Raw genomic sequence first — 26,015 nt, forward strand, 5'->3', positions numbered from 1 at the left:
AAGGGGGAGACACTGTAGACCCAAACTGCGACAGACCTATATCTATCCTACCCTGCCTTTCTAAGGTCTTCGAAGGCCAAGTTAACAAACAAATCACCGACCGTTTCGAATCCCACCGTACCTTCTCCGCTATGTAGTCTGGTTTCCGAGCTGGTCATGGGTGCACCTCAGCCACGCTCAAGGTCCTAAACGATATCATAGCCACCATCGATAAGAGACAATACTGTGCAGCCGTATTCATCAACCTGTCAATCACCACATTCTTATCGGCAGACTCAACAGCCTTGGTTTCTCAAATGACTGCCTCGCCTGGTTCACCAACTATTTCCCAGATAGAGTTCAGTGTGTCAAATTGAAGGGCCTGTTGTCCGGACCTCTGGCAGTCTCTATGGGGGTGCCATAGGGTTCAATTCTCGGGTTGACTCTCTTCTCTGTATACATCAATGACATCGGTCTTGCTGCTGGTGATTCTCTGATCCAACTCTACGCAGACAACACCATTCTGTATACTTCTGGCCCTTCTTTGGACACTGTGTTAACTAACCTCCAGACGAGCTTCAATGCCATACCACTCTCCTTCCATGGCCTCCAACTGCTCTTAAATGCAAGTAAAACTAAATGCATGCTCTTCAACCGATCAGTGCCCGCACCTGCCCGCCCTTCCAGCATCACTACTCTGTACGGTTCTGACTTAGAATATGTGGACAACTACAAATACTTAGGTGTCTGGTTAGACTATAAACTCTCCTTTTAGACCCACATTAAGCATCTCCAATCCAAATTAAATCTGGAATCGGCTTCCTATTTCGCAAACAAAGCATCCTTCACTCATGCTGCCAAACATACCCTCGTAAAACTGACCATCCTAGCGATCCTCAACTTCGGCGATGTCATTTACAAAATAGCCTCCAACACTCTACTCAACAAATTGGATGCAGTCTATCACAGTGCCATCTGTTTTGTCACCAAAGCCCCATGTACTACCCACCACTGCGACCTGTACACTCTCGTTGGCTGGCCCTCCCTTCATGCTCTTCGCCAAACCCACTGGCTGCAGGTCATCTACAAGTCTTTGCTAGGTAAAGCCCCGCCTTATCTCAGCTCACTGGTCACCATAGCAGCACACACCCGCAGCACGTTATTCAGCAAGTATATTTCAATGGTCACCCCCAAAGCCAATTCCTCCTTTGGCCGCCTTTCCTTCCCGTTCTCTGTTGCCAATGACTGGAACGTACTGCAAAAATCAGCTTTAAGCACCAGCTGTCAGAGCAGCTCAAAGATCATTGCACCTGTGCATAGCCCATCTGTAAACAGCCCATCCAACTACCTCATCCCCATACTGTATTTATTTATTTTGCTCCTTTGCACCCCAGTATTTCTACTTGCACATTCACCTTCTGCACATCTATCACTCCAGTGTTTAATTGCTATATCAGAATTACCTTGCCACTATGGCCTATTTATTGCCTTACTTCCCTTATCTTACCTCATTTGCACACACTGTATATAGACTTTTTTATCCTGTATTATTGACTGCATGTTTGTTTATTCCATGTGTAACTGTGTTGTTGTATGTGTCGAACTGCTTTGCTTTATCTTGGCCAGGTCGCAGTTTTAAATGAGAACTTGTTCTCAACTAGCCTACCTGGTTAAATAAAGGTGAAATTTAATTAAATGGAAAAAAAATGCTAAACTCTGGTTTGTTGTTTTCTGCGAACATAGTTCTGAGAATATCCCTACAATCCCAGTGTAAAGAGTGTGAAGAGTTAAAACTATAATTTTTATGTTATGGATGGTCAGTCCTTACATCCAGAGCTCAGTCTGAGAATTTGATAGTGGTTACATTTCTCCATCCTCATCCCTCAGATGTTTACCAAAAAAAGTTACCGCTTTGTTGTTTTTGGAATCCCAAATTGCTCCATTAATTAAAGTACAATATTTTATTGTTTGAAAAATCTGTTTGCTGAGTAATAAGTCCACAGTCACAAAGGAAGTTTATGTAGGCCTACATGTTTTTAATCAATGCTCAACATTTCACCATGAAAACCATATTTTATGAAACACAGGAAAATGATAAGACTTTGGTCTTGTTTATTCAGCAACTTCTTTTCCCTGTACGAAGAAAGATAGAATAAAATGGATCAGTAATAATAATGAACATGATAAATATATGGATAGACTTGGTTAGAATATAATGGATCAGTAATAATAATGAACATGATAAATATATGGATAGACTTGATTAGAATATAATGGATCAGTAATAATAATGAACATGATAAATATATGGATAGACTTGGACAGAATATAATATATCAAGCATTAATGCTCAGTGCTCAGCTTGGATTTTAAATTTTGAAGTACCAACAGAATTAACCTTTCTTTATTAGCAATTCCTGAAATGTGCTGCTTGGTGATCTTAAATACAGCTGAACAAGTGTAAAAGGTCAGTATTGACCTCTGTGAAGACTGAATCATAGGTGGTGTTGATGTGGTCATATCTGAGCATGAGTCAGGTATAGGTTTAGCAGCAGTTCTGTACCTTTCCAGAGTCACGGGTCTTGGCTCTGAGCTTGTTGACCTGAGTCTCAGCGATGTCAGCACGCTCCTCAGCCTCCTCCAGCTCATGCTGAACCTTCCTGAACTTAGACATGTGCTGGTTTGCTGCTTCCTCCTGGGTGAGGAAAAGAGAGAAGAGCATCAGCATTTCAAGTTTGATGCTTCAGGTAGCAAATTAATATTCTGTCAACTTTTTTAAATAAAAAAAAGACAGATTTAGGATAGCGATCTATACAGGTAGACAGATGATACAACAGAAGAAGTGAGTGTCAGAACAGGGGATCAAACCGCCTCCAGCACAATCACTAGACGAGCAAATTCTTATTCAACCCCCTCTCCTTTAAGTTGGTTACACATAGGAATAGGAGGCACTCAGAAAGGTGTATAATTTCATCAGCAATTACTTGCACTATCAATTATCCCTGTTGACTGATGTGCTGTAGCAACACTTACTTCAAACTAAATTGTATGGACATTAAGGTTTGTAATGTTTACTGGGGATTATTTTATTTTTTTATGTTGAATTTATGCACTCAGAGTATTTAACTCAATATGTGACTCACCGCTTCCTCAGAATGCCTCTTGTAGGCCTTCACTTTCATCTGCAGCTTATCTACCAGGTCCTGAAGTCTGCTAACATTCTTCTTATCCTCCTCAGTCTGTGGGAGAAGATCAAAGAATCAATGTCACAATAGTTTTATACACAAACCTGTCTGTGTTAGTGTCAAGTGTGTAAAGAATGCACTTTCTCTTACCTGGTAAGTGAGCTCCTTGACTCTGCGCTCATACTTCCGAACTCCCTTTACCGCATCTACACCTCTTCTCTGCTCGGCCTCCACCTCAGTCTCGAGCTCACGCACCTTTGTGGAACAAATACATTTAGGCATTTGTTTGAGGTGGTGAAACAAATCTTTGTTAAACAGAGGTAGAGTCTTCTACCCAGTCAAGGAGGCACAATTGTTGTCTTCCACTAAGTACTTTTCCAAGTGGATGAAACTACCAAGGATCTGTGGAACAAGATTAGAAGGTCCAATACAATACAATGTAATATTATTAATCCACTATTTATGTTCTTAACCCTAAGATGTACAACATGGGTGTGGGAGGCTCACAGGGATATCGGTAGGCACACTATTCCAACAATTGTAAAAAAAAATTAAACTCAATTCTTCTTGTAGTTATAATATATAGGACTCTTTTTTTATTTGACCGATTTTGTCGTGCATTTTGCAGTGCATATTGCAGTACCAGTATGGCCAATAGAGGCCGCCACTCGCCTGTTTTAATGTTATGAGTTTGCTTCTGTTATGGGGGATTGCGAAGTTTGCCACAGCAAGACAGAAGCACTGACATAAATACATTTGTATGCCTTTATTTTTAAGTTAAGCGAGTGGAAAAGCACCATATTCTAGAGAGTAATGTTTGTTAAGATGTTATGTTTTCATGAACTTATGAAAATCCTGTAGCCTACAAGCTAATTTAGCCGTTAGCCTTCTAGCTGGTAGCCCCGCATAGCAACACTAGCTTCCCTAGTAACGGCCCTTTTGCAAAGAGTAAATGAGACATGTAGCTGATAGCGATCTAGAGAGAGAGAGAAATTAAATATTACTTTGAGATGAATTGGATGAATGCGTTTTCATGTATCATGAATTTGTATTATTATTATTGAATCTATTAATTAACTTGCAGTTGTCACGATTGTCATACAGAGCGGACCAAGGCGCAGCTTGAGTTGAGTTCCAGATCTTTATTCAAAGTGAAACTACCCCCCCAAAAAATAAATAATAACCAACAACGAAACCATGACCACAGTTGCACTACATACACAGACACAAAACAATATCCCACAAAGCAGGTGGGAGAAAGGGCTTACTAAATATGATCCCCAATTAGAAGCAACGATTAACAGCTGCCTCTAATTGGGAACAATACAAGTCACCAACATAGAAATAGAATGACTAGAACACCCCCCTACTCACGCTCTGACCTAAACACAATAGAGAACCAAGGGCTCTCTATGGTCAGGGCGTGACAGCAGTTTAGAAGAATTGTACAAGCCTAAATGAAACAACTAGATAAATACATTTTTATATCTTGGCTCCAATTGTTCTCAACTCCATAACATAAGTGTAACATATTCCCAATGTTTTTGTTTTGAACATAACTGTAATTTATGCTTTAAAACTGGAAAATATTCCCTCTGATGCCAAGAGAGGGGACTTTCAAATGTTCTTTCCCAGGGGCCAAGACTTGATTAGTCTGACCATGCACTGCTGAAGTCATAGTAAAACTGTGTGGATGCTAATTATATCGCAATCTAATGTAACATTTGTGTTCTGATATTATGAAGGGGTCCCTGATGCAAAGACATTTGGGAACTCCTGATTTAGGTGGGTTAATGAGAGAAAAAGTAATTGCAAAATGCTGAGGTGTATTTTACATGATCAAATACATTTCCAGCAAACTGTCTTTTAATTCAACCCCAAATCCACCCTGCTGATAACTCACCCTGGACTCCAGTTTCTGGAGCTGCTTCTTGCCTCCCTTCATGGCCAGATTCTCAGCCTCATCCAGGCGGTGCTGCAGGTCCTTGACTGTGACTTCCAGGTTCTTCTTCATCCTCTCCAGGTGAGAACTGGTGTCCTGCTCCTTCTTCAGCTCCTCAGCCATCATTGCCGCCTGGAAAAGTAGTTTGTTTAATTCATCATAACGTTCCTCTGAGATCTTTGTTGTTCGTAACCAGCCCAGCTACCATTGGCCCTTAGGGACAAATCAAGTTGATGTAATTCAAGGACTCACGTCAGTGATGGCCTTCTTGGCCTTCTCCTCTGCATTCCTGGCCTCCTGGACGATGTCATCCACCTCTCCCTGCACCTGCACCAGGTCAGTCTCCAGCTTCTTCTTGGTGTTCAGAAGGCTGGTGTTCTGCAGGAGGAAACAAGATGATTTGTTTAGCTCTAAAGATAATTTACAAGGCTGAAATGATTAAACTCTCAATGCAAGCATTGTTGAGTTCAAGGTGTGTTTTAACAGTATGCTTGGTTGGAAATGGCTTTTGACCCATACCTGGGAGTGCAGCAGTCCAACACGCTCGCTGGCGTCTACCAGCTCAGTCTCAGCCACTTTGCGGCCTCTCTCTGTCTGCTCCAGAGCAACTCTCAGCTCCTCAATTTCAGCCACCATCAGACCGTTTCTGCGCTCCACCATGGCTGCCTGCTCCTTCATGTCTTCTGCGACACGGACGGCATCATCAAGGTGCAATTGGGCATCCTGTGATTCACAAGGACATACGTTCATTAGGACTTGTGGAAATAGGGGTGATAGGATGGGTGATATAAATGTTCATTTGGAAGAATTTACCCAGTATCCCTAACTTTCTACAGTGCATTGTCCACTCTATTCAATTCCTCTGTTCTATTCTTTTCTACAGATTCACAAACAAATCCCTCTCCATGTTCAGGGTTTTGAGCCTGATGTCCCAATCCCTTTACCTTGAGCTGTCCCTGGACGTTCCTCAGCTGTTTCTGGGCCTCAGCGGCCTGCCTGTTGGAGTGGCTCAGCTGGATCTCCATCTCATTCAGGTCTCCTTCCATCTTCTTCTTCACCCTCAGGGCGTCATTCCTGCTCCTGACCTCAGAGTCCAGGGTGCTCTGCATGGAGTCAACCACCCTCTGGCTGTTCCTCTTGATCTGCTCCATCTCCTCATCCTTCTCAGCGATCTTCCTGTCCACCTCACCCTTGATCTGGTTCAGCTCCAGCTGCACACGCAGAATCTTGGATTCCTCGTGCTCCAGTGTTCCCTGGACAAACAGAAGCAGTCAGGCCAGTTGTGTTCAATACATTTGTATGTAGGAATTAAATATATATGACTACAATAAACTCAAATACAGGCATCATTGGACTGTAGCTGGCATTGTCTAGTGTAACATTGCTTTCCCATCAAACAGCTGTAGTTTGTACCTCAGCCTCCTCCAGAGCGGTCTGGATCTCAGACTTCTCTGTCTCCACGGTCTTCTTGGCCTTCTCCAGCTCATGGATGCTCTTGCCAGTCTCGCCGATCTGCTCAGTCAGGTCAGAGATTTCCTCTGCACACACACACACACACACACACACACACATTAAGTTTAGACTTTGGAGATTTTCAGTGGATATGCCAGTGCGTTAATTTGACATTGAATCATATTAAAAATTCACTAACTAACATTACCTCATAGTATCTTGCAAATATAATTTCCTACCACTTATTTGGAATATTCAAAAGAGTACTGTCTACAAGTAAAACAATATATACAAATTATGTAGAACATGACATTTCTGAAATGGTGTAATAATAGTTTTGATGATTGGAGTTCCCTCCATTTTCAAAACACTAGTCAAACATGAGCCAAATATAACTGCTGTCAAATGCTCACGTTGCAGGTTCTTGTTCTCTCTCTTCAGAGTCTCCAGATGATCCAGAGCCTCCTCGTAGGAGTTCTTCATCTTGAAGAGTTCAGTGCTCATAGAGCGAGCCTCCTTCTGAGCTCCTTCGAGCTCAGCCTGGCCCTCCTCATACTTCTGCTTCCACTCTGCCAGAACCTAGGGAAATCCATGGAATTTTCATTATAAGTCGAAGATGAAGAGTTTTTAAATTAGAAATATGCAACAATTATACAATTGATAAAAAATATAGGTTTATTAATTTTCACCTTGTCAAAGTTCCTCTGCTTCTTATCGAGGTTGGCGGCCAATGCGTTGGCTCTCTCAACATCAATCATGAGGTCCTCCACCTCTCCCTGCAGCCTCTGCTTGGTCTTCTCCAGGGAGGCGCACTTGGAGTTGGTCGCCTCAATGGTCTCCTCGGCATCCTGTAGACGCTGGGCCAGCTTCTTCCTGTTGGACAAGAGACGGTGGTTTTATGGTGTAATTTATTTTAACATTTTGACAAACAATACATATTGATGAAACATTTTCTCATTTGCCCCCTACCACTCTCACCATCCACACCATATCTGAGTTTTTTCTGTTGCGTGCGACTCACTTGGCCTCCTCCAGCTCCTCTGTGCGCTGGATGGCATCAGTTTCATACTTAGTCCTCCACTGAGCCACCTCACTGTTGGCCTTGGACATACCGCGTTGCAGCTCTGCCTTGGCCTCCTGCTCCTCCTCAAACTGCTCCCTCAGGAGGTCACAGTCATGGCGGGCAGACTGAACACCGTGGGCCAGTGCATTTTTAGCCTGTGAGAAAGAAAGACAAAATGCAAAGAGAGATGAGAGAGATAATAAAACAAATTATGGTCAAAGTCTCTGAGCGTGGTGAGACAGTAGAAGTCTCTGAGGGTGGAGAGACAGTAGGAGTCTCTGAGTGTGGAGAGACAGTAGAAGTCTCTGAGGGTGGAGAGACAGTAGAAGTCTCTGAGGGTGGAGAGACAGTAGAAGTCTCTGAGGGTGGAGAGACAACAGGAATCTCTGAGGGTGGCGTAGTCACCGTGTATATAAAGATATAGCTCTAAACTCTGTGGATGGTGGAGTCCATTTTGAGTCCCTTACCTTGACCTCCTCCTCAATCGCCCTCTTCAGCTCCTCCACCTGCTGAGTGAAGGCCTGTTTTCCTCTGGTCAGCTGAGACACCAGGGCTTCCTTCTCCTCCAGCTGGCGGCCAAACTCACCTGCAGGGACAGAGGGACATCTTGTTAATAGGGTCACTGTTTTCTAAGATTGAAAACGTATGTTGAGGAATCGTAGGGCAATTTTAGGTGGTGAATAGTACAGTAGAAACTATGTGGATTTAGCCCATAATACATGTTGTGTTCTACTGAAGGAAAGCATTGGCTTGTTGTTCATTGTTGATGTTACCATTTTCTGTCAGGAGTCTGGCCCTCTGTCCGCTGATGTCGTTGACCTGGCGAACATTCTCATCATTCTTAGTCTTGAGCTCACTCAGCTGGTCCTCAAGAGTACGGCACATCTTCTCCAGATTGCCCTGTTAGTGAAACATGTTCCATCATTACTTTATATATTTGACTGCTGTCAACTTCAGTTCACTTGAATGGTAATGTAGTTGACCATCCTCAACACTTCTTGACCAAAACATTACTACTCACCTTAGCCTTGGCGACGGCCTCCATGTTGCTGGAGAGGTCATCAATCTCCATCTTGTACTCGCTCTTCTCCTTCTCCAGCTTCTGCTTGACGCGCTGCAGGTTGTCGATCTGCTCCCCGAGCTCAGCCACACTGTCGGCCTGCTTCTTGCGCAGAGCGGCGGCTGTGGCCTCATGCTGCAGGGTGGACTCTTCAAGATCACGACGCAGCTTCTGGAACTCAGCCTCACGCTTCTTGTTCATCTCAATCTGAGCAGCAGTGGCGCCTCCGGCCTCCTCCAGCCTCTCGCTGATCTCCTCAAGTTCCCTGGAGAGATCGGCCCTCTGCTTCTCAACCTTAGCCCTGGCAGCGCGCTCAGCCTCAATTTCCTCCTCCAGCTCCTCAATACGGGCCTAGAACAGGGGGCAGGAGCAGGGGGATGAACACTACAATACAGATGAAACAATTGAACCTCACAAAATTATAATAGTATGTATATTTAGCATAAATGTGTTTAATACAAAGCCAGTTACACTAATATATTCAGTAGACAGTGTCACATGCAGGAACCAAAATCACAATGGTAAGAAGCACCATCTTTACAATGTTTAGAATCTCCAGGAAGAAGCACCATCTTCCAACCTACTCAGCCATCATAAGCCACCTGGAAAAATGTGTGCTACCAAAATAATGTTTTTCAGGAAATTATTCAAGTCTGTGCTTTTCTTTACTGGAGCTTATATCCTCTACTGTACCTGGAGTTCCTTGATCTTCTTCTGCAGCTGAGCTCCCAGAGACTGCTCATCCTCAACCTTGCTGAGGAGCTGGGTGGTCTCAAAGTCCTTCCTAAGAATCAAAAATACGTCGATTGCAGAGTTTGTTTTTGTTTGATAGTGTAAAGGGAGAGTATTATACCATTCACTTTGCTTTTATGAATACCATTCAAGTGCTAATTAGTAATTACAATAATTAGTCAAGAACAACCATTATAGCAGGTAATACTGTAGTCATTTGTTTGTGTTTACTTCTTGATTTTCTCATCAGCTTGCTGCTTGTCATTCTCCAGGTCCATTATGGACTCCTGGGCCAGTTTCAGATCTCCCTCCAGCTTTCTCTTGGATCTCTCAAGGTCCATACGGAGCTTCTTCTCTTGCTCCAGAGAACCTTCAAGCTAGAAGATAAAAAAAACATATATTCTTCAAATCTAACAACTGAGGATAATATCATCTTACATGCTTTCATGGCCAAAATGTCAAACTCACGTCGTCCACTTGCTGTTCCAGCTTGGTCTTGGCCTTGGTCAGAGTGTTGACTTTGTCCTCCTCTGCCTGCAGGTCATCCAGTGTCTGCTGGTGGGCCTCTTGGAGGGCTTTCTTCTCCTTGGTCAGCTTGGCAACACTCTCATCCATAGACGCCATCTCCTCTGTCAGGTTTTTAACCTGTAAATGGCCACAACATAATTATACTTCACCGTAAAGGGGAGATTTAGTTTGTTATATATTGGATTCATTTCATTTCGATAATTTTTTTAATCAACAATTACTGTACTAAAGATTCAACACTAGATAGCAGTGTTCACAATGTCAGTGTACTGAATGGAAATCATAAATGAGGGGGAGCAGAACATGCAATGACTGTTGGGAGTACCCTACAACTGAAATTCCACTATTGTGTCTTAATTTTTCCTGCACCCACAATACAACTTGAATTCCATTTCTGTTAAGCTATGTTTTGATTGGATTATTGTTTGGTTAGACTGTCTATGGTAAGACACAAGACCTTGTTTTCAGTGGCGTGCTTCTCCTTCTCCACTTTGGCCAGGGTGAGCTCCAGGTCATCAATGTCCTTCTTCAGCTCAGAGCACTCATCCTCCAGCTTCCTCTTCTTGGCAGTCAACTCAGCATTGATCTCCTCCTCATCCTCCAGCCTCTCGGTCGTCTCTTTGAGTTTGGCCTCCTGCTGGATCTTGCTCTTGATGAGCCCCTCGCACCTTTCCTCAGCATCGTTCAGACTCTCTCCTTCCTGGTTTCAGAACAGGAGTAAACAAATCAGAGCCTCACTTTGTGTATCAAAATATACATTTTACTCAAAGAGGTCAGAGCAAATCAGTAGAAATTCATGAAATATATACAATATATAACATGGTCAATAAAAATGTGTGAGTTAGCCACATACTTTACAGTGTGTTCATATGTCTGTGTATGTGTGTGTATTCATGTGTATGTAAATGTGCCCATACGAGGGTAGTTGCTGACTCACAGATGCGACTTGGAGCGCCAGGTCGTTCTTCTCCTGCGTCAGGGACACCAACTTCTCCTCCATTTGCTTCTTTGTAGACAGAGCCTTTGCCAGGTCTGTCTTCATCTTCTCATAGTTCTCCTTCATGTTGGCCAGCTCCTTCTCAGTCTCAGCGCTCTGCAGCAGGGGCTTGATCTTGAAGTACAACTTCATCCATGGCCAGGTTTTCACATTCATGAATGAGCGGATGTTGTACTGGATGGCATAAATTGATTCTCTGGTCGACAGAAAGGATGGAGTGGCATGGTGAGTGACATGCTTGAAGCTACATTCTGTGATTAGATGAACAACAAAACAGAACCACCTGCCACTGTTTGTTTACAGCTGAGGAATGGGGCTAGGGAAATATAACCCCTCTTAAATTCATAGACAGCTCTCTAGATGCAAGGATTGACAGTCATGCTAAGCTCATGAGACATTTTATATTATTCAAGAATTAAAAGGTAAATACCACACATTTAAATGACAGTTGAACAGCCAAATCCCAAACTGCAGCTATAAAGCTAGAATCCTTAGTTGCTACATCAATTTTTTAACATTTTTGACTTTTCAATTAATTAACCCAAAAGCTTTAGTAGACCATTATAAGATGTACTTTCTCATTCTGAACAACTCACAGCATATACAGTATGTAATCATAATGCTTTAGATACAGGTGGTTGACAGAAAGCTTTGCCAAGATGTCTACTATTCCTCACCTCCTCTCCATCATCTTGCTAAACTCTCTCCTCATGAGGAATCCACGGCTGAGAGCCTGGACCATGCCGACCAGAGAGGCCAGCTTCTCATCTCTCATCTCCTCCAGGACACCCAGCAGACCGGCTTTGAAGAACACCTGAGACACAGGTTAACATGGTCAATGGAACCACAGATGGTGACAGATAGAAACGGTTAAATCAAAAGAGGGGAACAACACCACTAGATTGATTTAAACAACATTAACAATGTAATGGTTACAAACAAACCATGTGATAGGTTGTTTCTAAGTTAGTTATTGTACAGTAGATTAATAATCTAAACAGAATCAGATAACTGAAGCCATACCACTCCAACACAATGTACATGATTATCAGTTTAGTTTCTCTTCTATACTTGTGATGCATGACTATGAAGAAAAACACTACAATGTTTTTCCACCTTTTCCATTAGTGAAATGAAGAAGAAAGAACAAAAGGATGGATAGATCACCTGGAGAGATTTTATATGGTACGGGTTTAAATTATCATTCAAGTTGTGTTTTGTTGTCAGCTTTTACTGGGGGTATTTGACTGACCTTGGTGTGTCCAAACTTGTAATCCTCGTGATTCACATCAATGGATCCAAGCAGCTTCTCAGAAGCCTTCTTGTTGTCCATGAACTGGCCCTCAGGGATGACACTGGCATTCAGTACTTTGTACCTGAATGAGGGGACAGTTTTAAAATCTGCCAAGTTGTAATTGGTTGATTGGTATACAGTGAGGTTCAAAATGATTGGCACCCTTGATACAGATGAGCAAAGTAGACTGTAAAAAATGATTAATACAAATACTGAGCTATATTGTATGATCAAAATGCTTTTTGGATTCTAAAAAAATATGTATTTCAGGAAAATAACCCCATACCTACTGTAAAATATGTATATCAGGAAAATAACCCCATACCTACTGTAAAATATGTATATGAGGAAAATAACCCCCATACCTACTGTAAAATATGTATATGAGGAAAATAACCCCCATACCTACTGTAAAATATGTATATGAGGAAAATAACCCCACACCTACTGTAAAATATGGTGGAGGATCTTTGATGTTATGGGGCTACTTTACGTCAAATGATCCGGGGGCCCTCGTTAAGGTCAACGGCATCATGAACTTTACCCAGTACCATGACATTTTTGCCAAAAACTCGGTTGCCTCAGCCAGGAGGCTGAAACATGGCCACAGGTGAGTATTTCAGCAAGACAATAACCCCAAGCACACAATCTTTAATCGAACACAAAATCAACATTTTACTATGGCCATCTCAGTCTCCAGACTTGAACCCCATTGAAAACCTGTGGTTTGAATGATGGATATCAAGGATCTGGAAGGATTATGGAAGGAGGAATGGTCCAAGATCCCTCTCCATGTGATCTCCAATCTCATACAACATTCTAGAGAAAGACTCAGTGCCATTATCCTCGTATTGAAAACAGGTGTGTCAATAATTATGAGCCCTATCTTGAAATAAAATATGAATTGTTAAACAAAATCGTTTTCTCTGAGTATAAAATAATATAATTGTCACAAATGTTAGACCATACAATATAGCTCAGTATCAGTGTTATTTATTTGATACAGTCTTTTCTGCTCATCTTTATCAAGAGTGCCAATAATTTCTGTGTGTGTGTATGTATGTGTGTGTGTGTGTGTGTGTGTGTGTGTGTGTGTGTGTGTGTGTGTGTGTGTGTGTGTGTGTGTGTGTGTGTGTGTGTGTGTGTGTGTGTGTGTTGTGCATGCTTGCACGTATGTACCTCTGCTTGAAGTCAGCATAGATGATTCTGCTGGGGAAGCCCTTTCTGCAGATCCTGATACCCTCCAGTACACCATTACACCTGAGCTGGTGGATAACCAGGAAGTTCTCCATCAGACCTGGTAAAACAAACCAAGTCTCATTTAATACTCATAAACAGGTTAAAGATTGGAATTGTTAAGGTTACTGGTACTGTACTGATAAGATTACATATTTAACTCAATATTTATTGTACCTGGAGTCTTTGACTCGTTGGGGATCAGGCAGCGCACAAAGTGAGGATGAGTGCTCCTCAAGTTGGTCATCAGCTTATGTAAGTTCTCCTGTAAGAGGGTTACAAACCATTTTCTCAGACATCATTTATGATAATTAATGCACCTTTTGAAGGACTGAATAAACACATTTCAAAAGCTCACCCTGAACTGGGAGGACACAGTCTGCATGGAACCACCCTTCTTCTTGCCTCCTTTCTTGGCTTTATCTGTTAAAATGGGGAAACGTTAGAGATAACTAGAAAAGTACATTTCCTAGAGTGGGTGGAATAAATAGAATAATAGTAATAAGAGTATGTAAGAAATCTAGAGTGGTCTTGTCTTCAGCAAGCACACTAATTATAAATCAGAGAATCTGGTTAACTTCACACTTATCTAGAGGCAAATGCTGCCAATGAGATTATGTTAAATAAGACCTACTCCATGATTCAATTAACCAAGTCTATGAGTAAATCAACCCAGTAATAAACGTTGAGAAATTGTGATACATTCTAAGACTTTAAAGAACATTTGGGTCTGAGTTGTAACTAGTATTTAGTTAAATATTGTGACATGATGCTTGTCTTACCCTCAGGAGGGGGAGGGGGATACAGGGCAGCCAAAATTTTTACTCCGGACTTCCCATACAGTTGACAAACTGAGTCATTCAAGGGATCCTTGTTCTTCTCCAGCCACCCAGTGATGTTGTAGTCCACAGTACCGGCGTAATGCACCAGGGAGAAGTGGGCCTCTGCCTTGCCTTTGGCAGGCTTGGGCTTCTCAAATGCCTTTGTTTTGCCAAGATGCTGGGCGTACAGCTTGTCCTTGAAGGTAGTGTCTGAAGACTTGGGGAACATGCACTCCTCTTCAAGGATGGAGAAGATGCCCAATGGCTTTACGAAAATAGATGTATATCAAATTAGTGATATTTCCATTTAGGATCACATTTATTCCTATAGTATACATGCTATTATATGATTATATTCATTTTGGGGTACATAATAGGAAACATATTGAGTTCTCAACAGTCAGATACGTTGTACCACTGTGACAATATCTCACACAGGGCTCCCTATGATCTTCGCTTTTGCGGTCCATTACATTCTTCACAGACAGCTTACCTTCTCAATAAGCTCAATGCAGGCAGCCAAATCCATGCCGAAGTCAATGAAGGCCCAGACGATTCCCTCCTTCTTGTACTCCTCTTGCTCCAGGACGAACATGGTGTGGTTGAAAAACTGTTGCAGTTTCTCATTGGTGAAGTTGATGCACAGCTGCTCCATGCTGTTGTACTGTTGATGTTATTTTAAAAGGGATCATTTCATCATACAAGACTGTAATCCATCTCAATCACAACTAATTGTCTTGTTCTGGTCTCATACTCACATCAAAGATCTCAAACCCGGCAATGTCAAGCACACCGATATAGAACTGCCTTGGATTCTTGGTGTCCAACATCTCATTGATACGGATGACCATCCACAAGAACATCCTCTCATAGATGGACTTGGCCAGAGCACTGACTGAGTTATTAACCTGCAATTATAATACCTCAAATTAATGCATTAGCTATTGACCGTGTCTGGTGATAAGGTGATAAGACCTTGGGATAAACAACATCACCATTTAAAAAAGCAATGCCCTCGTCCCCAAAATAATTACGGTGGTCAGAAAATGGTAGATGCTGTGTTTGGCTGACTTACCTGAGCCACAGTCTGTCCCTTGGTCACATACTCGTTGCCGACCTTCACTCTGGGGTAGCACAGAGCTTTCAACATCTCAGCTGAGTTCAGGCCCAGCAGGTAGGCGATTTTATCAGCCACTGGAGAGAGAACCAACAACAACAGATTCAGTGACACTAGATCGCTTGTTTCTGATGTCACACTGACAAAATAGTTTGGATAACTTTTTTGTGAGTTAGGTTTTGATTTTCTCCCATATTCATCATTTCAAATCATTTCTGGAGGTGGGAATTTGGTTTCCAAAAACTCTCTTGCATGACTTTTGTAACGGAAATTATCCACTAAAGACGAACACTCAATGTAAATGAATCCTTCTTTATTAAGAGTAACATTGTTAGAATAAAATGAAAACAATGCCTTCCAATAAGGAGAAAGTTATCATGTTTGTTTTGCATGTTTCTCATCCTTACAATAGGGGTAAAAGTAGAACATTGTTTGAGAGTGATCCATGTGTATTAGCAGTAGTGATTGAGAGGGTTTTCCTACTGGAAAGAGCTATACTGATAACCCATGTTCTTCTGAAAGGGGAAAGAACACTCACTTAATGGTGTTGAATGACCTTTGCTCTGACTTTCTGGTGAGGCCTGACCACTCAAAGGCTAGAGACACTTTGTGAGATTTCAGTATAATATGTAAATGCTGGTAAATGCTAGTAAGTAGTGTATTGCTGTTGTTGTTTGGCTTCAATACACATCTCACCAGATTGGGTCTGCTGTTCTCTGACTCCCTGACCCTGTAACTCTGCCATGAGGTTGCCAATATGATAGAGGAGTATAAGCCAATTTGCAAACAGTTTTGATTCTCTTTGACATTTGAAATGGTTTGAACAGTTGTGATTCTCTTTGAAATTTGAATTAAGAATATTGGGAATGTAATAATTTGTCATGCAGTGAATAGTTATTCTGGATTTCCGTAATCAGAAATAGCCTAAACTGTTGTTCTGGTCTGTCCTCTCTCGAGGTTATGGCGAAGGTGACCACAGATGGTATCTAGATGCATGGAAGGGATCATTCCGCCGAGAACAGTGTGACCCTCAACGCCTCCAAACTTTTCTCATGCTGCTTGTGCACAGGCCAGAAAACGGATAAGACAGAATGGACCACAAAGGTTGGTGGCGGCGGCTCAGGTGAGTGTTTCGTCTGCTTGGGGATATTGAAATCGGGATATTATCAAGGGTCATCCACATTGACAGGCATGAGTTCCATGTGTACCATTGTGAGGATGAACTGCAACGCTATCTTAAGAAGAAAACGAAGTGACGCCAGAAGAATGAGTGCTGGGAGGGAGGAGGAGTGGTCAACCGTTACCCGTAATTGATTTAGGATTGTCCAAAATGGTTTATTTGGGGGTATTAGGTTGATTGTGGGGGTCTGCACACTGTGAAATGTTATTCAGTAATTTAGAATAGAAATGCATTGAGATACCGATCTGTCACTAACATGCCACTGGCGAACAGTGTAAGACAAGGACAAAGATATGTTGACATGTCGTACATGTACACACCCATGTCTTTAGATGTTCATTCTGCCAGTGTCGATGTGTGCTAAGTTGAGAGTCTTAAATTAAAGTCAGAGATTCAAGAAGCATGGGATCATTTATCAGCAGTTTAAAGAATGATTTGGAAAGCCGAGAAGGAGAGAAAATGATTAAACATGTATTCTCTATCTTCCCTGTTCAAGGCAATATGTATTCTAGGTGGTGTGGAACATGTGAGTGATCACCGTTCCAGATGAGGGACTAATTATTTGACTTGACCACATTTTAGTATGTTTCTTAAAGTGGCCTAGTATTCATGTGTTATGGGTTAGATGGAATGATCTATGTGCAACTGTATTTGTGGCCGGAGGAAAAGTACAAAGGGGGCCTGTCTCTGAGACAGAATGTTTCCACAAGAGTGAGATAAGAGTCATATCGTAGAGCTAACTATATAGATTGTGAACTATTGCCGTATAAAAAGGTCTTATAGCTTCACTGTTGTATATCATTATATAAATTGCTTATTCTCAAATAGCTGTTTGTGGATGAGTCTGGGTAATTAACAAAGGACTGAGGCAGGCTGCAAGAATGTGGACTTCCTAATCTGAAGGCTTCTCCTGACTGATATGAAGACTGGGAGACACCACCTGCCTAGCCACAGAGATTCATTGTACATCCTAGACTCAGAAGGGGAGAGGGCTTGTTTGCGAAAACAATAATCATACTTGGGAAAATAATAATTATACTTGTTGACTGCATATAAGCATGAAAAATAGAGGTGAAGTGAGGATGACATGATGTGGGAACACCTCTCCTGTTGCCTGATGAGGAAACCTAGGTGAAAGCATGAGTCAGCGTTTTTAGAGCCTTCATTTTTTTTATGGACCACAGCAGAACAGTATCCTAAAGGTGTAGAGTCATTCTAGGGGAGAGTGGGAATCATCATGTTATCAGGTATAGAGTCAGGCTAGGGGAGAGTGGGAATCATCATGTTATCAGGTATAGAGTCAGGCTAGGGGAGAGTGGGAATCATCATGTTATCAGGTATAGAGTCAGGCTAGGGGAGAGTGGGAATCATCATGTTATCAGGTATAGAGTCAGGCTAGGGGAGAGTGGGAATCATCATGTTATCAGGTATAGAGTCAGGCTAGGGGAGAGTGGGAATCATCATGTTATCAGGTATAGAGTCAGGCTAGAGTCAGGCTAGAGTCAGGCTAGGCTATTACTAACACTGGTCATATTCCCGTTTTTTCTTTTTCTTTTCAAGTCTCTTAGTTACCAGAAGGTTGAAGAGAAAGTCCAAAGCTCCAGTTCTCCCCTGCCGCTTATGATGTTTCTATAAATAAACGTATTTAATGAAGCATGTGTGTACCTGTATGAAAGGAAGGTCTTAAGTTAAACCATTCTACTACAATGGTTTTACAAGTGTTAGACCTATGGAATAAGGATAAGTTATTAGTTACATTGTATAACCCAGAATGAAGGGTTTGAAAGGATAAAGTGTCATTTTATGTGTTGATTTCACTTACTTTTATAGAAGTATTTTGATAGAAGCTGCTTTGCTAGTTTAAGCCATAATCTAATGCTCACCTTAACATGTTACAATAATTATAACGAAAGTGATAAAAGGAGGAATGTGATGGAACATTTTATGTTTGTGTGTTTTCAGATCAATGCTGCTTTTTCTTAAAATGTTTTTTTCTTATTAACAATTCTGTTGGGTTCATGCGAGTGAGTGATTGTACTCACTGTCACTGTATTAGCAATTTGGCAGTACGTCTAGAACATTGCTCTGGGAACCAAGAGGAGTATCTCAGTTTCAAGGTATCAGCTTTGAGAGAAGAAGCCTCGTCAGGTATGGGTCAGTCACATGCAGGAACCACCGTTAATAATGAATAAGTTAAATCATGCTGATATGACTTGTTTGTGTAGCAGTATATAAGGACTGAAAGGGTATGCCTTGTCAGAGTTTTCATCAAGCTTGTATTGAGTTTGTGAACCTCTCCAGTTAACTGTTAATAAAGATGGATTCATTTACATTGAGTGTGCATCCTTAGTGGAGAATTTCCATTACACTTTCATGTGGCACTGTCTGTCTTAGGTGTTCTATTTCTATGTTTGGGACTGGGAATGGGACTAATGCTCTACATATTGTATATCTATGAGTTGGACTCACCCTCTGTGCCGTCTGGCTCGGCCTGCTCCTCACGCTGCTTCTGCTTGAATTTCATGTTGCCATGGTGCACTACAGCTCCTGTCAGCTTGTATATTCCAAGCTTCTCCTCATTAGTGAAGCCCAGGATTGTAATGGCATCCTGGCAATAAAGAAGAAGTACAAAAGTGACGTTACGCTACAGTTCTGTGCTCACTCCAGAACGAATGGGATGGATAGATTTGACGCTTGGCCAACACATTAGTAGATGGCAGCACAAAATAAGTTTTACACAGTTCCACAGTGCACTTAGTGGCGCTCTCTTGTGGATATCTTACATGTATGTGCCTCAAGGCAAAGTGTGAAGGCATGAAGAGTAACTTTACGTTCATGCTTAACTAACACAAGGCATTTAGAATCAAACAAAAAATACATGAAAATTCCTAGCAAGTTGGAATTTCACAGACCTTCAGTATGTATGGTGGTCCTACCCATTCTATATCTATAGTTTGGTTAACCCTTTGTTTGACTCACATCTGTGGCATCCAGCTCTTCATTGTCATTGATGCTGGCCACAGTGATCTGTCCCTGGCTGCACATGGGGAAGTCATAGGGGTTGGTGGTGAGGAGCGCCAATTCTGTGGACAATGGAGAACAGCTTGTCAGTTAAATGTCTTAGAATTCTGCTGTCTTACCTTTACAGTATCTCTCCCTCCTTTACTCAGTAGATGGACTCAATGATACATGTAGTATATAATAAATAGCATCAAAAGAGGAGACTGAGACATGTGGACTAGTGCATCAAGGTGCATTACTTTATAGATATTTCCAAAAGACCTTCCAAATTTCTAGATGCCTTGATACCTTAGATGTACTCATTGGAATAGTATTATTAGTGTGTACTATGAATATTTTTAACAAGTTACACAGATGGGGGTGGGAAGAGATCCTCTGAACTTCTACTTTGTCGTACCAACTAGCTCAGGTTTGTGGCCTGTCATCATCTGGAAGAAGATGTGGTAGCCTCTCTCATCAGGAAGCTGGAAGGACACTCTGGACTTCTCCAGCAGGTCTGAGGGTGAAAGAGAGAGCGCAAATGACATAAAGAGAGAGAGAGAAAACATAAGATGAAATCAAATTTGATGTTAAGATCTCCAAAAAAGAATCTGTGAATTTAGGAAATCATTGAGAAACAATCAAAACCAACTCACAGGTCTCAATGTCAGCTTTAGCCAGTTTACCAGCTTGGAAGTGAATCCTGATGAATTTACCCTATAGTAGAGCATGGGGGTTAGAAATAGGTCAACAAATAAATAACATTTTACTTTGATAGACCCCTTTAAATGTTACAGTTTGTTGGACATCTATTGATATAACAATAGGGAACTACTGAAATACATTTTTCCAATATAAGGTAACTTCCACAGTATGCCCTTCATACTTACAAAGCGAGACGAGTTGTCGTTCCTCACTGTCTTGGCATTACCGTAAGACTCCAGCAGAGGGTTAGCTGCAATGATCTGATCCTCAAGAGACCCCTGATTGAGACAAACACAAGTTGCTCAGCAACGGGAAAAGTTTTTCTCTATGACTTGAACACATTTCTTGAAACATGATTCACCGATGGAAAAAAGTTAACAGGAAACCAAACTGAAATGTGATTAAAAGGCAAACATAAGAACAACCAACCTGCATTTTGTTGGGGTCTGCTTCCTTCTTGCCACCAGACACTGCAATGGTGGCAAAGTACTGGATGACACGCTTGGTGTTGACAGTCTTTCCTGCACCGGATTCTCCACTGGTTTATATGACAGAGAATGAGGGGTTTTAGTTACATGTTTGAGTGTCAGATTGGCTTTCACCAAAAATAGCATTGAAAAATACCTGTTTTCTAACATAAGTAAATCATTAACAAATATTCCCTTTCATCAACTCGTTATTACACATAGCCTAATGTCATAATCCATTCATATTGTCATGTATTTCATCACACCAAGTGACCCAACTTATTACAATAGAAATACTTTCTCAAGTGACATTTTAGTAATCAACTTACGTAATCAGGACGGACTGGTTCTCCTTATCTGGAACCAGAAAACATATTGCTTATCATACTCAAGCAACATTATGGGTGCATTATTGCATTCGTATAATCATGAATTTAATTTTGGACATTTTCCATTCATGGATACTGAAATCAGACATTCCCAGCAAACTGTTCTAACCTAGATGAGAAAACTGTAAAGCATATTTGAATTTGATTTGATTTGATTTTACACCCAACTATCTATCTGTCCATCCATCCATCCATCCATCCATTAGCACTTATGGACTTTGAGATCTATATGCAGTTATGGACATCCATAGAGCTCCATTTTTATGGATTGTCTATCCGTGTGAGAGACGACGACTCGGTCTCAACCTTTAAATCTGGTGAAATTCCTGTATGAACTTAAGTGTTCTCTCTCTCTATCTCTGAGGACCAGAGCCCTAGGACCATGCCACAGGACTACCTGGCTTGATGACTCCTGGCTGTCCCCAGTCCACCTGGTCGTGTTGCTGCTCCAGTTTCAACTGTTCTGCCTGCGGCTATGGAACACTGATCTGTTCACCTGACGTGCTACCTGCAGTTTTTTGACCTGCTGTCTCAACCTCTGAATGCTCAGCTATGAAAAGCCAACTGACATTTACTCCTGAGGTGCTGACCTATTGCACCCTGTACAGCCACTGTGATAATTATTTGACCCTGCATGTCATCTATGAACATTTGAACATTTTGTATGGCCTTAATGGCCATGTACTCCTATAATCTCAAGCCAGAAGAGGACTGGCCAACCCTCAGAGCATGGTTCATCTCTAGGTTTTTTCTTAGGGTGTGCAATGCTTGGTGTCTAGGGTTTCAGGCTGGGTTTCTGTATAAGCACTTTGTGACATCTGCTTATGTAAAAAGGGCTTTATAAATACATTTGATTGATTGATCCATCCAGCCATCCATCAATGAGATATCGTACCAATCATCATGAACTGAAAGGCGTTGTCAGAGACGGAGAAGATATGTGGTGGAGCCTCCACCCTCTTCTTCCCTCTGTAGGCGTTGACAACCTCTTCGTCGTACACTGGGAGCCACTTGTAGGGGTTCACCGTGGCACAGAAGAGCCCAGAGTAGGTCTGGATGAAAGAATAATTAAATTAAAGGATTAACAAAATCAGATGTACTTTTACCTGGATTTATGTGAGGATATGGGTGCACTTTGGAATACTGATGTGGGTCTACTGTATTGATATGTTTTGGTTTATACCATTTAATTATGTCTAGTACTGTATGTGTGTATTTCTTATGTTCATGTATGTGTGTGTGTTTGTATGTGCAGGTTTCTTACATAGATCATCCATGCTGCATAACGCTCTTTGAGGTTATACAACACAGAGGCTTCATTCAGGTAGGTCATCATGGCCATGTCCTCAATCTTGTCGTACTTAGGGGGATTCATCTCATAGATGTCTGCATCTTTGAACTCTTTTCCTTCCTGAAACAGTCAGAAACCTAGTTTACACGCAGATCAAAGTAGACATGACTGAATGCTTTTTGCTGATTAAATACAAGTTTAATCATTTAAAAAATGCATATCCACATTTAATCCAACTAATTTGTTATCACCCACTGACACATAACTGGAGATTCTTGACTAGTCAACATGAGAAATTCCATATAATTTTTAAATAGCAGCAATAAAATTGATGTCTTTGAAGATTATATTCTGCTTACAAAAAACATTGGAAGTTTGTTTTTGCATTTAGTTGACTTTTTAAGAATTAGAGTGATTGCACAAACTTGAACTTGAATACTTTTCAGATCAGGCTTACCTCCTTACTGCCGTCAGGTTTGGTAACTGTCACAGTACACTTCCCGTCGGCCCTGGCAGTGACTAAACCCTTAAGGTACAGCTCCACCTTGTCTGTCACATAGCAGGAGTTCTTTGAATCAAAGGGCATGGCTTGTGCCTCCATCCTCTCCTTCTCAGATTTACGAAGGTATATGGCAGCCTTGCCGTAGACTTGCATCTCCGCGTCCGTACTCATGGTGACGGATAACTAGGAAAGAGATGAAACAAGAAACATGATTGACTCTGTGGTGCTTCCTCCCCAGTCAACAGAGTTAGGTGAGCGATGTCTCTCACAGAATAATCTCATCACTTTTTATGTGGAGACTCAAACCATGTCTCACCTTCTTTTCCCCTCCTACAGATGAATGTGTACTTCTTGAAGGACCCTGTGACACATTAGGGTGTTGTGAAAACACACAAGTCTAAAGCCTAAAATATTTATCTCAATCATTACATGTCAAATTCAACTACAGGTGCAGCTGGTAACTTTCCTTTACTACACATCAACACATTCTGTTAGGAATTCAAATAAATATCCCTGAAAACCCAGTTACATTCTAGAACACCATTTCAAGTGCAGGAGCACCACTTTTTACTGTAAATGAAAGTTACAGATTTGAAGCAAAACACATAATAAAAACAACATTATTTTTAATGCCACTTGATTTAATATTGTAAAATGTTACAGAACTCAATTCAAATAGTGCAGTTAGCTACTGCCTCAGATGCTGAGTGCAAGGACGAGACACATTTAAAAATCTAAAGAGGTGTAGAGGTCTTACCACAGAGGAAGAAGGTATCTGACTTATGGATGTTGGGGCCTCAGCCTCCTTATATCTGGTTGGAAGTGCTAACCAAGCAAAAGTTAATTATGGACCACTCTGGGAAAGGAAATGAATTGGATGAGAGACCTGTTTATTTCTGTGTATCACTAGCACCTCCCACTTCCAGGAGCACCACACTCCCATTACATTACTTTTTAATGTTTGTCTCCGAATTGAATTTCAGTGAATTAACATAAATGAGAGATTTCATTACCAATATCAAAAGTTTGTTTAATCTAATTTGTTCCAATGTTACTACCACTGATCCTCAAATACTGTAGTGGAATCCATGTTGCACCAACACCATGAAATAGTTTTCATTAAATCTCATCTGACCTTATTTAGTTCCATTTTAGTGACATTAATCCTCATCAACAACTTTATATATATGTTCACCTACTTTTATATTGTTTAGCTTGTAAACACATCTGAACTGTCTCCTCACCTCATGCTCGTGACAGTTGGCCGTTACCTTGTGATTTGCTTAGTTTGATTTATCACCCTGGTGGAACCATATTAAATGAATATTTAAAAGCTAGAACGGAAACATTTAGCCTTTTAATTACAGCTCATAAAACTGTTAAATATAATGTTTAGGTAAACTATATATAAACATACATACAAGTGTGTGAACACCCCTTCAAATGAATGGATTCGGATATTTCAGCCACACCCAATGCTGACAGGTGTATAAATTCGAGCACACAGCCATGCAATCTCCATAGACACACATTGGCAGTAGAATGGCCTTACTGAAGAGCTCAGTGACTTTCAACGTGGCACTGTCATAGGATGCCACCTTTCCAACAAGTCATTTCATCAAATTTCTGCCCTGCTAGAGCTGCAGGTAAGTGCTGTTATTTTGAAGTGGGAACGTCTAGGAGCGACAACTGCTCAGCCACGAAGTGGTAGGCCACACAAGCTCACAGAACGGGACCGCCGAGAGCTGAAGCATGTACAAATCGTCTGTCCTCAGTTGCAACACTCAATATTGAGTTCCAAACTGCCTTTGTCAGCACAATAACTGTTTGTCAGAAGCTTAATGAAATGGGTTTCCATGGCCGAGCAGCTGCACACAAGCCTAAGATCACAATGCCCAATGCCAAGAGCCAGCTGGACTGGTGTAAAGCTCGCTGCCGTTGAACTCTGAAGCAGTGGAAATACGTTCTCTGGAGTGATAAATCACGCTTCACCATCTGGCAGTCTGACAGACAAATCTGGGTTTGGAGGAAAGCTACCTGCCCGAATGTGTAGTGCCAACTGTAACGTTTGGTGGAGTAGGAATAATGGTCTGGGGCTCTTTGTCATGGTTCAGGCCCGGCCCCTAAGTTCCAGCGAAGAGAAATCTAGGCGATACAGCATACAATGATATTCTAGACAACTCTGGTCTCTCAACATATTGGCAACAGTTTGGGGAAGGCCCTTTCCTGTTTCAGCATGACAATGCCACCATGCACAAAGCGGGGCCCATACAGAAATGGTTTGTAGAGATCGGTGTGGAAGAATTTGACTGGTCTGCACAGAGCCCTGACCTCAACTCCATCGAACACCTTTGGGATGAATTGGAACGCCGACTGCGAGCCAGGCCTAATCGTCCAACATCAGTGCCCAACCTCACTAATGCTCTTGTGGCTGAATGAAAGCAAGTCTCCACAGTAATGTTCCAACATCTAGTGGAAAGCCTTCCCAGAAGAGTGGAGGCTTTTATAGTAGTAAAGGGGGGACCGACTCCATATTAATACCTATGATTTTGAAATGAGATGTTCAACGAGCAGGTGTCCACATACTTTTGGTCATGTAGTTTATCAACAGTATGATAGTCGTTCCACGAAATGAGTCCCTTTAGCATCCCTTTGACATTTTAAGTAGAAATTGTGCACCAATATTGCTTTTTAAAAGCCTGTTATATTAAATTAAATGCTCTGATCTCTAATATAAATAAAGACTTGCTAAAGTGGCAAAATTCATGCATTTAGGAATGTCCCTCTGTGACTTCTAGGAAGATTTTAACCCCCTTAACCCCAATCATTATATCATTGTTAGTTGTTTTGTTGCTTTGACAAATACATGTTGGAAGATCATTATTTATTTCATGTGATTAGTGATTCATTTTAAGGTCAACGTGATCTGAACTCCTGTTTTAATATGATGAATCCTTCTCATTTCTAAATATTTTTTTCAATGCAAACATTGAACATCTAATAGTCAAATGTTGGTGTAAAAGCAGGTGAGCTGGTTCTACTCTTTTTGGCCACTTTGTGGTGGAAAACTGAGCG

General features: G+C 41.5%; 1 protein-coding gene across 1 annotated transcript; it reads right to left on the reverse strand.

Annotated features, from left to right (window-relative positions):
- Positions 1–1,990: 1,990 nt before the first annotated feature.
- Positions 1,991–23,724, reverse strand: LOC115147687 (myosin heavy chain, fast skeletal muscle). The gene is made up of 41 exons (XM_029689986.1): positions 23,698–23,724; positions 23,257–23,301; positions 22,896–23,123; positions 22,412–22,558; positions 22,043–22,199; positions 21,088–21,115; positions 20,721–20,829; positions 20,477–20,569; positions 20,243–20,303; positions 20,005–20,103; positions 19,566–19,669; positions 19,056–19,194; positions 15,365–15,483; positions 15,048–15,197; positions 14,783–14,953; positions 14,251–14,554; positions 13,827–13,891; positions 13,646–13,733; positions 13,412–13,529; positions 12,191–12,314; positions 11,616–11,752; positions 10,879–11,134; positions 10,399–10,641; positions 9,882–10,058; positions 9,645–9,790; positions 9,375–9,465; positions 8,643–9,032; positions 8,395–8,521; positions 8,089–8,207; positions 7,580–7,776; positions 7,248–7,431; positions 6,972–7,137; positions 6,520–6,644; positions 6,051–6,359; positions 5,626–5,829; positions 5,359–5,484; positions 5,068–5,238; positions 3,315–3,419; positions 3,123–3,218; positions 2,543–2,674; positions 1,991–2,112 (listed from the first exon to the last, which is right to left on the reverse strand). The coding sequence occupies exons 3-41, from the start codon at positions 23,109–23,111 to the stop codon at positions 2,092–2,094; spliced, it is 5,814 nt and encodes a 1,937-aa protein (XP_029545846.1). The 5' UTR covers positions 23,112–23,123; positions 23,257–23,301; positions 23,698–23,724; the 3' UTR covers positions 1,991–2,091.
- Between the last annotated feature and the right edge of the window lie 2,291 nt (positions 23,725–26,015).

Source organism: Salmo trutta, chromosome 14, assembly GCF_901001165.1.
Source record: "Salmo trutta chromosome 14, fSalTru1.1, whole genome shotgun sequence".
NCBI lineage: Eukaryota > Metazoa > Chordata > Actinopteri > Salmoniformes > Salmonidae > Salmo > Salmo trutta.